At 42.0% G+C, this 17,182-nt stretch overlaps 1 protein-coding gene and 1 long non-coding RNA gene across 2 annotated transcripts in view; one reads left to right on the top strand and one right to left on the bottom strand.

The window, feature by feature from the left end:
* Positions 1 to 2,372: 2,372 nt before the first annotated feature.
* The window catches only part of pitx3 (paired-like homeodomain 3), a 17,482-nt gene continuing 2,672 nt past the window's right edge, over positions 2,373 to 17,182 (bottom strand). Inside the window, exons 2-4 of the mRNA XM_034899096.1 lie at positions 13,573 to 13,690; positions 8,236 to 8,441; positions 2,373 to 3,892 (exon numbers count right to left, since the gene is read on the bottom strand). Of these exons, the coding sequence (XP_034754987.1) occupies positions 3,323 to 3,892; positions 8,236 to 8,441; positions 13,573 to 13,681 (885 nt within the window). The 5' untranslated portion in view covers positions 13,682 to 13,690 and the 3' untranslated portion in view covers positions 2,373 to 3,322. The remainder of the gene's footprint in view (positions 3,893 to 8,235; positions 8,442 to 13,572; positions 13,691 to 17,182) is intronic.
* Positions 7,891 to 17,182, top strand: part of LOC117960851 — an 11,179-nt gene continuing 1,887 nt past the window's right edge. Inside the window, exons 1-2 of the long non-coding RNA XR_004660250.1 lie at positions 7,891 to 7,984; positions 11,383 to 11,385. This is a non-coding gene — a long non-coding RNA (uncharacterized LOC117960851). The remainder of the gene's footprint in view (positions 7,985 to 11,382; positions 11,386 to 17,182) is intronic.

The raw sequence follows: 17,182 nt of genomic DNA, 5'->3' as shown, positions 1-17,182 counted from the left end.
CCGTGCTCATGTCTTCCTGTTGCTCTGGTCTAACATCATCTGGCCAACGGACGACGCTTGAAAACTAGCCAGCTGGCTAACACTGGCACCTTTACAGAGATGCTAATTAGTGTGTGTTGTCCTTTATGAAATAAAGAACAAGAATAGCAATATGCAACTATCATCAGCAACATGTACTGAAAGTATTAAAGTAAAAGTACTCAATGCAGAACTCTCCTCCGACCAGCGGTGTGTTTAATGGTCTCATCATCTCAGCTGTTTCATATCAACAAAACTTCAGCTTATAAACTACATGTGTTTAGTGTACATAAAGAAATTAGAGAGAGAGTTTTGGGGACTTTTTGTTTCGATGCAGAATATTTTCCATTTCTACATGTTCATTATGTGCTATATCATAGTATTTTCACTGTCCAACCAGATCAATCTGAACTCAAGATCCGCGTACTTACTTTCACAGCGCAAACTCCATTCGCCAATGGTGAGTGTGAAATATAGCTGAAAGTTTTGGGAAATACATAATCATGTAATTAATGTGATGATGTTATATTCCATGCAGATATCGTAGCTGGAACTTCCACTTCTGTAAATCCAGTCAGTCGATGGAAGCTCCAAATCCCGTCACATGACCGGACTAACAGTTTCATTTGGAGCTAGTAAGAGCACCTTGACTTTCCAGATTTCAAAATGCATATTAATATCCAATCTATTTTTTTTTTCTTCAATTGTGTATTTTGATATGCCGAAACACATTGTAAACTTACTTTGAAAGTTTTAGTTTGTCTTTCCATGTCCTCTTTAAAACACAATTTTTAATATTATTCACTTATTAATTAAAATTTGTATGAGAACGCTTTAATAACAATTGTTTAAAAGATAATCTATAAGCAGTAGTTATATTAGTATAAGAAGTAGTAGTATTGTGTAGTAGTATTGCAGCAGGACTTGAGAGTTGAGACCTTTCCACCCCCCATGACGTTTAGGAGAAGCTTCGGGATTTAACCCTTGTGTTGGACTCGTTTTCAACGTTAATATATCCTAAATATTGGTTTCTTTCAACCCCGTTGCCCAGAAATAACACGGAAGCTTGCATGTGCGTTGTATGCAACCCATGCAACACTCTTCGCCGGTAAAATGAATGATGACTTGCATTGCATTTTGGGTGTTTTATTTCAATTTCATAGCATTAGTCTCCTGACTCCACTTCGACATGAAACCAGCCTGTGATCCACTCAACAGTCCTCTGATATTAGTCCAAATAATCCATCATTTCTGCCTTGTTTTGACTAAAAAACAGGTATGATGTCATATAAATTAGGTTCATTTACCATGAATAAACAAAGCGTTGAAATACTGTAAGTGACAAAAACGTTTAACCCTTGTGTTGCCTTCCATTCGACCGCCTAGTTGGAAATCTATCACTCTTTCTGGCGTTTTCGTCTCTTTTATTGACACGTTTGTCTCTTTTTTTCAATGTTTTTTGGTTCTTTTTTTAAAATTAATTGCTTCTTTTCACTACCATGTACAACTACTACTAACACCAACTTATTACTAGCGTTACCCTCATTTTTGGAATTCATGGTCAATAAACATCATTCACAGGAAATTACCTAATACCTAATCTAATACCACAATTATGAATTATTTAGACTCATATTAAAGGAAGGATAATTACAGAAGGTTATATGTCAATGTTTTTCCCAAATGCAATTTCTTTTTATAAAACACCCAAGATTCAATGAAAGTGGAGATCCTGTCTTTTGTTGTTCTTGCAAAGCGCAATGTACGCATCTATATCTCTGATACAGACATTTAAAAAAACAAGTCAAATTTGACCTGAAGACAACACAAGGGTTAAAAAAACCATCAAGAAAAATCGGTTTTGACCTGGAAGTTCATGGTTGAAGGGAAGACAGCACAAGGGTTAAAATGTTAAAGATTTACCTTGAAATCGGCGTAAAAGAAAAGACAACAGCGGTGGAAATGTCAGAGCAGTAAAGAGTTGCAGGGGCTGATGGGATTGATGGGCCGCTAACCCCTGGTCTGTGGCTCCTCGAGGCCCTTATGTAATCCTGGACCTGGTTTAGCCTCGGCCTCTGTGGATTCCTGCTGTGTTACTGGATAGCCTGCTGTTACTGCTCCGAGTGTAGGTCAAACATATCAGTGGCCTGCCATCAGGAACATCTCGGTCGCCCCCCCGCTCTACCTCCAGACGGTGCATAAGGGTTGCCATGGAAGTGAGTCGGGGTTTCCATGGCGTTGTGCTCATTGTTGTGAGAACATTGGGTTTTGGCCTGTGTCACTCAACTAATGCCATGGGCCGTAGATCAGAGATATGAAAGGACATGTCCTCTTCCGTTCAGAGGCCAAATCCATTTTGTAGTTCATAAAAACGGATCTTTTAATTGGTTCTTTAATGAGACAGAGCAAGCTACACCAGGAGAGAAAAAAGCTTGTTTTTTTGTTATGACAACTGCACTCTTACATACATTTTTTTTACAGTCATGGACTCCCTTTGTATAACACCACACAAATCTATATACTCAATGGCTTTTTAGAGTTTTACTTGAAAAATCGTATGTTCTGGTATGTGTAATTAAATTGTTGTTTTTGTGTTTTGAGGTTGTGTTCGTTTTCCACGACTGCCCTCCTCTTGCCCATCCAAGCTGACCTTTGACCTTTGGCTTTCCAAAGGGGAGAAGAATTCACAACAAAGTTTAGAGTTCCTAAAGGTTGAGCTCATAGTACATAAACCTAGGGCCTTTGCTTTTGAAGAGCATGCTTTTCTCATCTTTAAAGTACGTTTTCATATATTTTTTGTCACATACAAAACAAAAAAGTCCATTATATACATCCTCCATTTGTCCCGCATTGCAACCACAGGTCTCTTGTCCTGCGCCAGTGGCAAAGACCGTATTTGATGTTTTTTGGGCCAAGTCCAGTTGAAGCATCCGTGTTTTATGTACTCTTGGTTTCTACGTTTACTTGAATCATGCAGTTCAAAAGAAGGAAACAAAATGATAATGGACATTTCTCTTTCTTTAGAAATCCTTTGAAGCAGTTGGTCAGTTCAGCGACAAAGTCTCACAAGCTGGAAAGAATTCCTTTTGAAGCGCGATGGTCCATCCGGGCCCGTCTGTTTGCTCTGTCCGTTTCGAAGATTATTCATATAGTGTACCATCACAGCACGGTCTGCCAGTCTGCAGCACATCTGGCAGGCTACAGATGGAGCTGAAGAGATGTGAAGTGGCATGGGGGGGGGGGGGGGGGGGGGGGCAGCAATAGTGGACTTTTGGGTCAGGGGGGCACCGTCGGAGCTTCTTCTTCATACCGGCCGGTCCACAGCATACTGGCAGGGGCTCAGGTTGGACACAGGGTTCTGCACTGCCGGGTAAGCAAAGTTGGTGTGCTGCTTGGCTTTGAGCCGCAGGCTGGCCAGGCTGGAGTTGCAGGTGTCTCTGTACATGTAGGGGCCGGCTGTGGTGGCGTAGGGGCACGTGGCCGCGCTCACCGCTACCGAGTTGAGCGCCGTGGGGCTGTTGAGGTTGTTGAGGTTGCCCAGGTTGTTGAGCCCCGTGGTGGGAACCCCGGCCACTGCTGAGGGCACCATGCCAGAGGCCATGTTCATGGAGGGGATGGAGCTGGGGGGGGAGAACATGGGCTGGGAGGATAGGGGGCTTACATTCATAGAGTTAAAGAATGGGAAGCTCTTGGCAGAGAGCGGGCTGCTCGCTAGGCTCTTGGTAGCCCAGTTGTTGTAGGAGTAGCCGGTGTACATGTCGTCGTACGGCTGCATGAGTCCATTGAACTGGGCACCGAAGCCATTTTTGCATAACTCCGCCTGCTGGTTCCTCTCGCGCTTTCTCCACTTCGCACGGCGGTTCTTGAACCAGACCTAGGGTAGACAAAAAGGAGAAACATCTGTACCATTTCAGTCCTCGTGCCTTTATCACTTTTTGTGTAGGTTGGTGTTCATGTTGTGGTTCATGTCGTGCCAGTCTTTGTTCATTTAATCGTACGTTATCTACTTGGGAATATAATCAGTCTTCTCATGTCAATAAAGCTTTTTAAATTGAATGGAAATAGAAACATGAGTTCAGTCAACCCCTAAAAACTTTGTTTCCAAGCTCAGGTTTTTCTCAAAAACATAAATACTCATGACTTTAAAAAACTATGCAGCATGGTATCGTGAGATTTTACGTGGCAATACTGTTCAATACACAGAAGCCAAGTATGGATCTAGAATCATATATGTGTTGGTCAGTTTGTCCCATTTTACAGCGATTAATTTGAAGAGAAATAAACAAATCTTTTTAGATAAATCAGATTTTGAAGTTTCATCATTTGAAATTGGGAAAAATGTAATAAATTGCAATATAGAGCAAATTATTTCAATATGTTTAAAATCGCAGAACAGTCTCAGTCTCCTTTATGTTTTGGAAAAGGAACACCTTAAGATATTAATTATTAAATTCTCAGCTCCTCAGCTTCAGGACTGTGTAGGTGTGTTTCAGTCAGAACGAGTGAGGAGCACAGCCAAATAACACTCACAGTAGGAAGCACATTAATAATGCAGTTTTTATTCAACTAACAAGGGATAAATACTAAATATTAATTAGACTTTTTGGGATCTTCATTACAATTTAAAGAAAATTACTTGGCACAACTTGGTTCTTATTTTGGTAGTTGTGCTCATGATTTCTACCAGATCTGATATTGTTGTGCTATCTGCTGTGATCCGAGCACACTTCTGAAACGGGGGGGGGGGACCTTGATGTATAAAGCAGCCTAGAGTTTCTATTTTTTTAATCCAAAATTACAAATTTAGACTAAATTATAGCTGTTTTCAGAGCTTCACCTATAATTTGGATTAATGCCATTTTTGCATTGATGGAAAAGAAATGAGGCAGAGTGACAGAAGAAGTTATTTTCAAATGACTTTTACCCTGACTATCAGAAAGTGTCAGGAGCCAACACAGTCTAATTCTAAAACACATCTAGTCAGAGTATCCTAACCCCTCTCAAATACTTTCAGTAATATTGTGTGCATATGTATCCAGAATTTTCCAAAGACATAATGATCCCAGAAAGTAAGTTGAAGTGTATCATCAAACAGTCATATTAGGCAAGGCTTATTAAAACTAATCATTGACTTATTTGAATAGTGAGATCCCGATGAGAGAAATGTCAGAAAATGGCAGTCTTCTCATTTGTCATTTTATGGTCCTATATTTGGAGGATATGAATTGGATTAAAGCTTAAGAGGAAATTCAAAGTTGAGGGTTTTTTAGAAATTAAAACTGTGAAAAAGTTCCTCTCAGCGTAAAGTTGTGGACAAACTTTTTCGTTAAACTAAACAGAAACCTTTCATTTGTGCATAGAAACAGATCTATTTACAGCATCTGACAGATCTGGTCATCTGTATTTGTTTGTTTTACATACAAATGAATTGCTATTCAATGTTTGATCTCTTATATCTTCGTTAAACTTCTACAGGCCCTTCCTGTGTTGATCCTCAGCCGTCTCTCTGCTGCTTTGGCAGACATGCTGCGTATCATCCAATCCTCCGTGATCACAGTAACAGAATGCTGTCGGCCATTAATATGAGCAGAAAGTGCATGACTCGGAGTTTTCCATCCCACTTAGTGACAGCAGGGGAAGCCCCAGGCCAGGGGACAGAAGCTACCCAATCTTTACGCTGACTCGGAGGCCATGCTGTTTGAAATGTTGAATGTCAAGGTCCCCGAATGGCTCGGCTGCCACGTGAATACGTCTTCTGTGGAATGCTCAAATGATTGCATAGGAAGGAGATCACAGAAATTCTTTAAAGAACCACTGATGGTAACTGTACTGCAGTGAAACGTACATTGCCTAGCTGTGACTCAGAAGATGAAAATCCCTAACAAGAAGTCCGGGACCTTTAGGGGGTTTCTGCAAGGGGGGCCGCACAATTGTTGTAATTTTCTTTTCAAAAACTAAAGTGTCTCAACATGATTTAAACATATTGTAAGTGAATTTAAATCATCCTGTTTGGGAAAAACAAACATCGATAGGCCTAAGGTAGCCCTCCAGAGATCCAGGTCATCCTGAGGATTCACTAGGCCTCATGTATGTTTAGTAATAAAACATGATTAATAAAGCCATCCCAACAATTATTATTTAAACAGCTTCAAAAAGGTATGTATAAAAGCTTTGGCCCAACCTACATGTTACTGTATGCCCAGTTTAATATGTGACTTTCTTTTGTACCATGGCACGTGATCTGTCTCTCTCAGGTAAGGGGTCCTTGGCTTAGAAACGCTGAAAAACCCTGTTCTTAGTTCTGAATGGAGAAATAAAGAGAACTCAGGCTTCCTTGGTGATGTCGGCATACGTAGAGGCTTAAGCTACACAGCATTACCTTTGAAATATGTCAAATTTAAGATAAGATAAATTAAGATTGACTTTATTAGTCCTGAACTGGGGAAATCCCTGTGCTGAATTTAAGATTAATGTCATAGCCCTTGACATCCGTCCAGTCTCTGTTGGAATAATGTGCAATCCAACCGCTCACCGCGCCAACGCAGGAACTAGTGTGACATTGATGTAGAGTAACAGAAGTTGACCGTGTGGAAGTAACACACACAACTTGTTAGAACCTTAAACCTGTGTAATGAACCGACTGGTGTAAAAGACTGTAAACACAACATCTGATATATTATCACCTCATTCACTTGCTAGTTAGAAACAGTTGCTTGTCTACACATCCTGCCAAATATGGAGCTCCACAACATTCATCAGTCATATTCCAAGTCCAACACTCACTCAGCTTTTAGCTCCTTAAAGATCACGTGCTAGGCGCCACCTTTACCTGTGTGCTGGACAGGAAGTGGAGTTTATCCACAGTGGGTTTGTCCAAATGACATGAACTTTATTATTACACCCAGCCATTTGAGTCATTATTAATATGAACTATAGTTAGTTAGACCTAATGCAACCAAGCTGTAATACTGCATTGCTCAGATATTGTAGAAATAGTTATGTTTATTTCATTATTAGTGCTGAAAACTTGCAACATCTTTTAGTTTTTTGTGGGCAAAAGTAGCTTAATATATGAATTAGGCTACATATATAATCCCGTGTAACAGGTGAGTATAGATGGTTGAGAAATGATCACCGAGGTATTTTGATGAATTGAAGTTAATGCGCTGGTGAAAACGTTCCCACAGAAAAGCATTGCCACAGCTGTGAGCTGCTAAACATCAGCACGTTATTCTACTGGTGAGCACGTCAGCATGCTGATGATGAGCTGGGTTTGTGGCGTACTCTGAAGGTGCTATTATCAGACAGGTTAAGTGAAATTTGATCTATTTAGTCTGGAATCACAAATAAGCTTCACAGGTCTTTACAGTGTGTGTGTAGCATAGCATTCTGCACAGCACCGTCCAGACCCATGAGGGACTGTTATCAATGTGATCCATCAGGCTGCATCTCTGATGACTAACAACAGCTCTCTGACGAGTCACATGGATCAAGCTGACAGGTGAAGTATTTTGGGCATGTAGGGGTTAGAAAGGCTGCTGATAGACATTACTAGGGTCTGTTTTCCTTTCAAAATAACAACCAGGAATGTGTGCTATGTGACCTTTCATCCAGCCAACATTAATTTGATCCATTACTTGTGCGGCAGGCCAGGGACTGTTTGGTCGTCCATCAGAATGTGTGTCCTCCTGCTCCATTTAGCTACAATGAGTGGATCCCTGGCTGTGGGCACACTGCTGCACCTCGAACATTAAGGAGACAACTGCAGCTTTGGTACAGGGAATAAAACAGTGCCCCTAAACCTACGTTCACACTTTTTCTTGTATTTTGAAAAAGCTAGTAAGAGGACCTTACATTTTTTAAATCAGGATTTAAAGCTATAGTGCCCAGTTTCTGTCTCCCTCATGAGGAATTCTAAGTATTGACAACAATGTTCGGCGCGTCCACATGGTACAAGCCTTCCGTAGTCCTCAGTCCTCAGATTGGACAGATAGTCTAGCTAGCTGTCTGGATTTACCCTGCAGAGATCTGAGGACCAGGTAACCATGGTCCTTATAAATCCACCAGAGGAAAGGGACCAACATCCGACGGTTCTTCCAGCAGCATCGGAGCAATACCCTGAATGAATAGTCGTTGATATAGACTAGTACACCTTCAACCAGGGAGGAATCGGCTGCTGTGATCCAGATACAATGAGGGCAGAGTGTGGGTACCTACCCTGACCCGTGCCTCCGTGAGGTTGGTCCACACTGCGATTTCCTCTCTGGTGCTCATGTCGGGGTAGCGGTTTCTCTGGAAGGTGGCCTCCAGCTCCTGCAGCTGCTGGCTGGTGAAGTGAGTCCTCTGCCGCCGCTGCTTCTTCTTCAGAGAGCCGTCGTCAGCGCCGGACTCATCCAGCTGGTTCTGGTGGGATTTCTCTGTGTCTGCACACACAGAAAGACAAATATTTTAATAAGGAAACCGGGAGGTGCAGTTTGGGTAGGAAGATAGATAAGAGAAGACAGAATAACATGATGTGAACATAATGCATCACTTGTACTGAACAATTGTAGAACTGTATACACTGTAGGTGTGTTATACTTTTACTTAGTGTTTTGAGAGTGATGAAGATGTGCAGAAACAACTGTAAATGGAAATATGTGAATTAACCTGGAAATCCAGACCCAAATCCAAAAGATTAGGGTCTGGCATTGAGTGTTGAAAGTCGCCCATCTCGAGGGATTGGATAACAGTACGACCAATCACAACAACACACATTTGTTGATGGATAATCACAGACTGCTGTCTGATCCACCATCTGTTTATTATTATGTTATTTTTGGCCAATTTGGTTAAAAGAAATCCGTATTTGAAACTTGGGAAATGGGGGACCCAGGTTCAGGTTCAGGTTACTTTGTTGGTACCCACGAGGGAACTAGGTTTACTGTCTTAGAGGCAGGACATCCTTACAACTTTGTAGACCACCACATGTTACCAAACACAAAACATTACCAGATTCCATAGTCCTTCCAAAGGAACTCTAGGAAGTTACAAATCAGTTCCTTTCTAGGGAATTTTAAGAACACTACAGGACCTGTAAAAGAACATGTTACCAGTAGGACATTGTGAAAGCATTTGAATGCATATGTAAATACACAAAGGAGAGCTTTTCTTCTGCAGAGGATTTGAATCCTGCTCTGCGCCTGTCAGAGTCTAATTGGCTGAATACCACATAGAGAAGCAGAACCACCAACACTTAAAAAGCGCACACATCTGTGAAACAGCACATTGTTCCGACACCTTTCACCCTGATCTGCATCGGCAATGTCCTACCCCTGCTGAAACTGGGTGGATGTTATTATGGGATCAAACATCATGTGAAGTCCCTCCCCCCCACAGGCTGGAAAATGACAAGCAGAAGTGTGACATTGCCAAGAGAGAATGATTCCAAACACTGCATTTCGCTCAAAGATGTGCCGGAGCAGTGAGGGATTGCATTTGGCCCCTGGCGCAGTGAGTTTAAAGGACCACACATCCATGTTATGTCTGCCAAGGCTTCTCTCTGCCAGATCTGACTCCTGCAATTGGAGGACCTCACAGAAAGACGTGAAATTAGTTGGCCAGCTAATCCTGCGGATCAGGCTTTTGTGACTGGGGCAAGTTGGGCTCTGTTTGGCGAGGGCTTAGCTCTCTGAGCAGTTTGAAATGATCAGCGGGGTTTAAAAAGAGGCTCCCCAGGTCTGCTGGAAAAACCAATAAGGGCCAGGCTGAGGCTGTTATCTGGCAGTAAACTGACACTGGGTAAGCTGTCACTTAAGGCCAAAGTCTATAACACAATAGTGAGGAAAGGGCAGCCCTTTTTAGAGTGGCGCGCTGACCAACAATAGGAGCAATCTGACTGATAATGTGCCGACATGACAGAGCCGTTCCAGGTCAGCTTCTCCGAGAGCTTTAATCTGGGGGACAACTGCTAGAGGCTTTTAACCAAATCACTTCTCAACATCGGGTTTTTACAGAAAATAAAAAGCTGTCGTGACTGAACGGCTACTCTAAAGGGTCAAATCAAAGTCAGTTCTTACAGCAGCTGCACCTTTTCTTTCAAAGAGAAAGCGAATAATAAAGACAAACACAGATCATTGAGTCAGGGCAGTGCGTGCCTCGGGCATGGGCGGCAGCGTGCTGCAGCGAGGCGCCGCGGTCCAGATTTAGGGACGTATTCTGGGTTCATCATGCAGGCATAGGCTACCTTTAAAAACAAAATCCATCATGGATCAGTTGTGACAGAACACATTCATGTAGTCATAAGTCTTTTTGAAATTGCAAGGACATGACTATTTGCTGGAATCTTCTGTGTGTGTGGAAGAGCTTCCAGAGCCTTCCCCACTCTCACAGAACTTTAACCATAAACCAAAATGAAAACTTAAACTTGTAAATATTATTTCCCACACTGCAAGCAAATATGAGGGGGGGACAGAACTCTTCAATTATTTGTCATTTTGCTGGATTAACAACTAGTCACATTGTAAACAATTTCATTACTGTGCAATATTTATTTCATATTCATCATTTAATTCTTTGGATGCACCAATAACTGTGCAATTTTATAACTGTTATATTATTTTCATAATGCGTATACAAACCATATTTATCTTTCTTAGTATTTTATATTTATATTTGATATTTGAGTCCATGTTATATCCTTCTTGTTGATAGTGGAAAGGTTTTGCTTCAATCTCGTTACACAGGTATTGCACGTGTAAATTATTGTGAAAATATTGCTCGACAAAATATGTAAAGTAAGTTTAGATTTACACATATTTAGCAATAAATATTAACAACACCATATCTATAATTTTTTATCAAATGGTGCAATATAAACATCGTTAAAAGGCTGCTACGTGCGGCCCGGTTGGTCCAGTGGTAGAGCGGGCGCACATGTACTTTGAGGTTTGAATCCGCCCCGTGATGACTTCCTGCATGTCCCCCCCCCCCCCCCTTTCTCATCTAACTGTCCTGTCAAAATTAAAGGTGGAAACGCCCCAAAAACTCTTTAAAAAAGGCTGCAACATTCACACTCAGAGATGGTTAGTTTTTGTCATTCTTTTTTAACTTTTATATTTAATTCAATGTTCAATTTGTTCACTATAAGAAAACTGGAAATGATTTCCTTTTATTCCTTTTGAGTTCAACAAGCAGTTCGATGTATTTTAGCAGCAGAACTGAGACCACTTTAATATCTATTTATTGCAGGTAATATAGTTATCGTGATACTCTACAACGTAATTGCATGTCTCATATTTCACTCATATTGTGCAGCTCTAATTGCATTATTAAAAACAATACGCAAGCTAGAGATTTGTCAGCATAAAAAAATGCACCTGAGAGACTGTTTCTGTCCGTGTCAAAACGGCCGGCTCCTCATTGGCTGACATACGCCGGCTGGGCTTTTTCAAATCAACTCGCCATTTAGACGCTATGACAACGCATCAGGTCCCAACAGAGAAAGAGGAGACACAGGAGACACACCAAGCTCCAGGCGTCCTCCTCCAGTGCAGGAGACACATGGAGCTCCAGGCGTCCTCCTCCAGTGCAGGAGACACATGGAGCTCCAGGCGTCCTCCTCCAGTGCAGGAAACACATGGAGCTCCAGGCGTCCTCCTCCAGTGCAGGAGACACATGGAGCTCCAGGCGTCCTCCTCCAGTGCAGGAGACACATGGAGCTCCAGGCGTCCTGCTCCGGCAGCAGGAGACACACCGAGCTCCAGGCGTCCTCCTCCAGTGCAGGAGACACACCGAGCTCCAGGTGTCCTCCTCCAGTGCAGGAGACACACCGAGCTCCAGGTGTCCTCCTCCAGTGCAGGAGACACATGGAGCTCCAGGCGTCCTCCTCCGGCAGCAGGAGACACACCGAGCACTCTCTCCCAAATACTTTGTGTTTGACAGTTTGTTACGAGCGGATTTCTAACCTCACACAGTTTAACAACCAATTAGATTGGGTTACACACACACACACACACACATAAACACACACACACATAAACACACACGCACCACTAGACATAAATAGAGAGGAAGGTGGGTTAAAACAGTGGTGGAAGAAGTATTCAGATCCCTTACTCATGTAGAAGTACTCATACCACACTGTACAAAATACTCAGTTACAGTAAAAGTATCATCGTGAACATGAGTATTTTTAGAAAGTGTGAAGGATCCACCCAGCTGGGTGTTTAATGACATCATCATCTCAGCTGGACCTGGAGCCCTTATATTGTTGCTAGGTTACTTTATAATAAAACATCAGATTTAATGTGGAAAGGAACTAGTAACTAAAGTAACTAGTATCTAAAGTAACTAGTGACTAAAGTAACTAGTGACTAAAGTAACTAGTGACTAAAGCTGTCAGATGGATGTAGTAAAAAGTAGAATATTTCTCTATGAAATGTAGCGGAGTAGAAGTTGAAAGTGACATGAAAAGAAAAGACTCAAGGAAAGTACAAGTACCTCAACATTTGGACTGAGTACAGTACTGGAGTGCATGTACTTAGTTACACCACACCCCTGGTTGAGATGGGTTGTATGGAGAAGTTAGAGAAGGAGTGGAGAACTCCATCCTGGTGATTATTTCTCATATAACAGCTGATCATATTACATAACTGGTCCTAGTTTAGAGGAGTGACCCTCCACCAATCAACACACCACCTGTCATCACGTGACCAGCGTTTCGCAGACAGGTAGACCACAGGGAGAAATCCAGTCCTTGGATGAAGGCCGTGATGTAAACCCTGAGTTCTTATTTCATAGAACCATGAAGGCCGTGATATAAACCCGGAGTTCTTATTTCATAGAACCATGAAGGCCGTGATGTAAACCCTGCGTTATTATTTCATAGAACCATTTCGTTGGTTTGCTGGTGTTTGTAGATGATCCAACCCACATTTCTAATTATTGATTTTAAATTGAGCTGAATGAATGACACTTTAGGGAAGAATAGCATTCGCTCTTTTGCAATTCATTTAATTATTCAAAGTCAAGTGAGCGCGTGCTGTTGCGGTCCGTCCGCTGCGCCTGCGCAACAAACGGCCGCGGGGGAACGAGATCAGAGGCTCCCTGCAGAGGGCCCTGGTGGAGGGCCTCCACCCTAAGCCCTTTACGAGCTCTTTCAGCCCTTTATGGTTAATAATCTATTTTCCTTCTATCAGTTTTATGAGCGCTGATTAAACTGGGCTCGAGCTCTCGGCCTCCGAGTTCAGAAAGGCCCAGAACAGCAGATGATCACTGGGTGTTTGTTCTGGGCCGATCTGCATCCATCATTTATTGACGATATTGCGCAGAAACAAACACGATTATTATTATTATTATTATTATTATTATTATTATTATTATTATTATTATTACTATCCTAGTATTATTTTAATTATTACAGAATGTTTTACTGTCATGTCTATGGCATTATATATATATATATATATATATATATATATATATATATATATATATATATATATATATGTGTGTGTGTGTGTGTGTATGTATATATGTGTGTGTATGTAGCTGTCGGTGCTGGGGCTCACTGACCGCTGGTGTCCTGGCCTTTACATCCCGGCTCGTGCTGCGGGGTCCCGGAGTCGGAGAGCGACAGCGCCGGGCTGCGGGCCTCACTGTCCGTCAGCAGGTTAAAATCCATAACCAGGCTCTGCGAACACACACACACACACACACACACACACACACAAGTCAGTCTTCATCCTCCCAGCCCTTCAACAACATAAGATCATAAGACATATGATCACCTTGTCTTTCAATGGGACATTTTTGTCTTCTAAGGGTCTGTGTCTCGATCCGAACTTTAACTGACACCACTAATAATTATTCAAATTATAATATGCAAATAAAAAGTCCACATTATTATAATATTTCAGTTGGTTGATCATTTTCACATACTTGCCTATAATATTCCTGTAATATTCCTATGATATTCCTGTAATATTCCTATAATATTCCTGTAATATTCCTATAATATTCCTGTAATATTCCTGTAACCCAATCAGGAACATTGTAAACATTGCATATGACGTTGCGACTCAGTTCCTGTAATATTCTGAAGAAGTAGGCTGCAAATAAAATTTAGATTATATTATTTTTTCCTTTTTTTGGCTCATTTGACTAACACACCGTAGGGGATTATTTCCTCTGGAGGTTATTAATAATATAATAATATAATATATAATATAATATTTATATAATTAAAATAATAATTAATGATATCCTGATGATCCAACACAGAAAAAAGCTTTATGAACACAGACCAATGCTTTTTTTGCTACTGGGACAGAAAGACATTTCCAGTTTATATTTTCCTAAACAGAAACAGATTTCCTAAAGACACAGTGTGATATTAAAGGTGAGTGCATTAATAATACAGTCATTTATCCAGCATTTATTATTCATCTCATTTTGTCATGATTTCTTTTCTTTTTGCTACATTTCTATGACTGGATTTTATTTTTTGTCCCAGACATACTCCCTGTCTTCTCCTTGAAGGGTCCGTGTACATTCAGTTTCCTATTCGGGCAAAATATCAATCTAGCTATTTAAATCAGGAAATTGTCCATGTGGTGTGGGTTTGTGTCCGTTTGTTTCTATTTTCTCTCTGATCTTTCCATTGCCCCCCCCCCCCCCTCTGTGGTTGTAATGCCGATCCCTTTGTATGAGCCTGACATAAGCAGCTATAAGCACACCGGCCCTGGATTGACTCTATTTTGGGCCGCGTGGGGAGAGCAGATACACAATGGTGTTTCCATCCAAATATACAGATAGAACTGGTGTCAGCCCAAAAATAGCTGCTCGATTATTTATCTGCTATCAGTTAACACCTTGAACATGTGAGAGTGTGTGTGTGTGTGTGTGTGTGTGTGTGTGTGTGTGTGTGTGGGGGGGGGGTCATCCACTACGACCGAGCTGTAAGAGGTTTTGAATGATTTATGGCTACAACACTAAAGTCAAAGGATAAGCAGAAGCATAATAATTGTCCTACACTTCTACTGCATCCAAAGTTCTGCTCCAAAAAAGTACCGTTGCTTCATATAGTTCTCATGTGTCTTCATTATGATACAGTCGACTTTATGAAACACTTTCACAGAACACGTTGAAGTCAAAGACATGTGGAGGAGGAGAAGGGATGGCTGGCTCTGTTTCCCCTCCTCTGCTCTTCACCTTGCATTCCCCAGGACATTGGTGAGTACCAGCTAAAGCTGACAGGGTTAGGGGGCGTCCTAAGGCTCCCGTAGACCACAATGACTCCATGTCATCAAAGATTTGAAAAGGCGATGACCCCCTCTTTGGACGAGGCTGTTGCCGGTGTCTGTCTGTAGGCACCGCTGTGAGTAAGAGCTTCACAAGCAGCAAATGGCATGTCCTCAAACAATAAAATACAGAGGGCACGACCTCGGTGTTTAGCATGAACCAAAGACACATGAGGATCATAAAACTCATCTGAGAACTTTATAACTAAATCATTGAGACCCAGCCAGTGTTAACCCCGTGTTATCCTCCCGGGTCAAGATTAATACTTTTTTTAAACACTGTTATTGCATTTTTGAAGAGTGAAGAGTTTTACGGAACCACGCGTGTTACTTTGGGCACGGCAGTGGAAAGAAACCCAAATGTCTGATATAGAAACTTTAAAAAAGGGTTAAATATGACCACAGGAGGGATAAACAATCCTTGAATAGATATGAAGAGTCCGGTATTTAAAGGGAATTCAGACCAAAAGCAAGACAACTGGGTTTAAAAAGTCCTGGAAACTCAGTCGAAGACAGGCTGCTTCGTCCCTCCGTGTTCTCCTGCTTGCAACCATTACAACGATTTGAATTTGGCACCAAAAACAATCACTGTCATCACTGGAAGTCACGAGCTTCCTCTTAAAGTCTTCCTCACCCTCACTTAACATTGTGTCAGTCAGTGTGACATGAAGCTTCTCCGGAGCCAACCTGCACATCGTGATTAAAGGTTTAGCACCTTCTTACCACTGAGTCGCTGGGACATCTGATAGGTGAGTCAACTTCCATCCCAAACACCTGGAACTCATTTTAGCCGTGGGCCCTTAAATATACGCTGCCTTGCACGTTTCCTAGTTGTCACTGCTAACACAAAAGCATTGTCCAGAGACTTTAAGAGAAAGGCGTGCGTCTGGTTTTTGTTTAGCGTCCGTGAGAATGAAATGGGGATTCTGCTGTCGGCCGGAGGCCTTCACTGCCTCTCTGGGAAGAAAGATGCGAGACCAGGGATCAGGTCAAGTCTCCCAGTGGAGGGATTACCTCGGTAAGTCCGCTGCCTCTGGGTTGTGGCTCTGGAATAATGAGACTCTGATATGATCAGTTTCCCCTTGTTCTTTTAGAGCGCATTCACTCTATTTCTTCTTCTTTTGTTAAGTTGAATGAGTCAAAAACAGCCAATCATCTGTCTGAGTCAAATTCAAAACACGTGACTTTATTAACTGGTCAAAATGAAGTGCTTAATGTGCATGGTGGAATGAGTCAGGTGATCTTACATCTGTCTCGTTCTGATCTGACATAGATATTAATATTATATCATAAAATATCACAGGAAAAACCCAACAAAGCGCCACGCCATCACCTTAGTTGGACAATTCTTTGGACTTCTTTCAATTAAGATCCAACTGCTTCCTGTCCTTCTGAAGGAGCTAACCCTAATCCTTTCCCTCGTTACATGTTATAACAGTTGTTATATTACATGTTATATTACATGTAATATTACATGGTTACCTTGTGCCGTGTTGAGCCGTTTCCCTGTTGTTTTTTAATGAAAGAGAGTCCAGCACCAGGTCCCAGTGGCCCTGGAACCCTTCCGTCAGCGTGCTGGCCTGACGGAGCAACAGCTGTCTCTTTGTGGGTCCACTGCCCAGGTCTAGTAATAGCAAGATTCAATCATTTGGTCCGAATTGTCAATGCGAGCCAGTCCGGGGAGCTAAATCGGCCCGTGGCAGTGATGGATGGACGGGGGTCAACGTGGTTCTGAGAAGCTGGCTGGCCCAGCAGCGAGGGGCGTGCAGGTGATGCAAGCCTCTCATTTTGTCCAGAACAAGGTGTCAGTACCCCCCAACCCCTTCCCAACGGAGCCACACACACACACACACACACACACACATCAGGGGTGCCGCATGATT

The sequence above is a fragment of the Etheostoma cragini genome, chromosome 17 (assembly GCF_013103735.1).
Source record: "Etheostoma cragini isolate CJK2018 chromosome 17, CSU_Ecrag_1.0, whole genome shotgun sequence".
Taxonomy (NCBI): domain Eukaryota; kingdom Metazoa; phylum Chordata; class Actinopteri; order Perciformes; family Percidae; genus Etheostoma; species Etheostoma cragini.
Note: the sequence above shows the minus strand (reverse complement) of the source record. Positions and strands in the feature narration are given on the sequence as shown.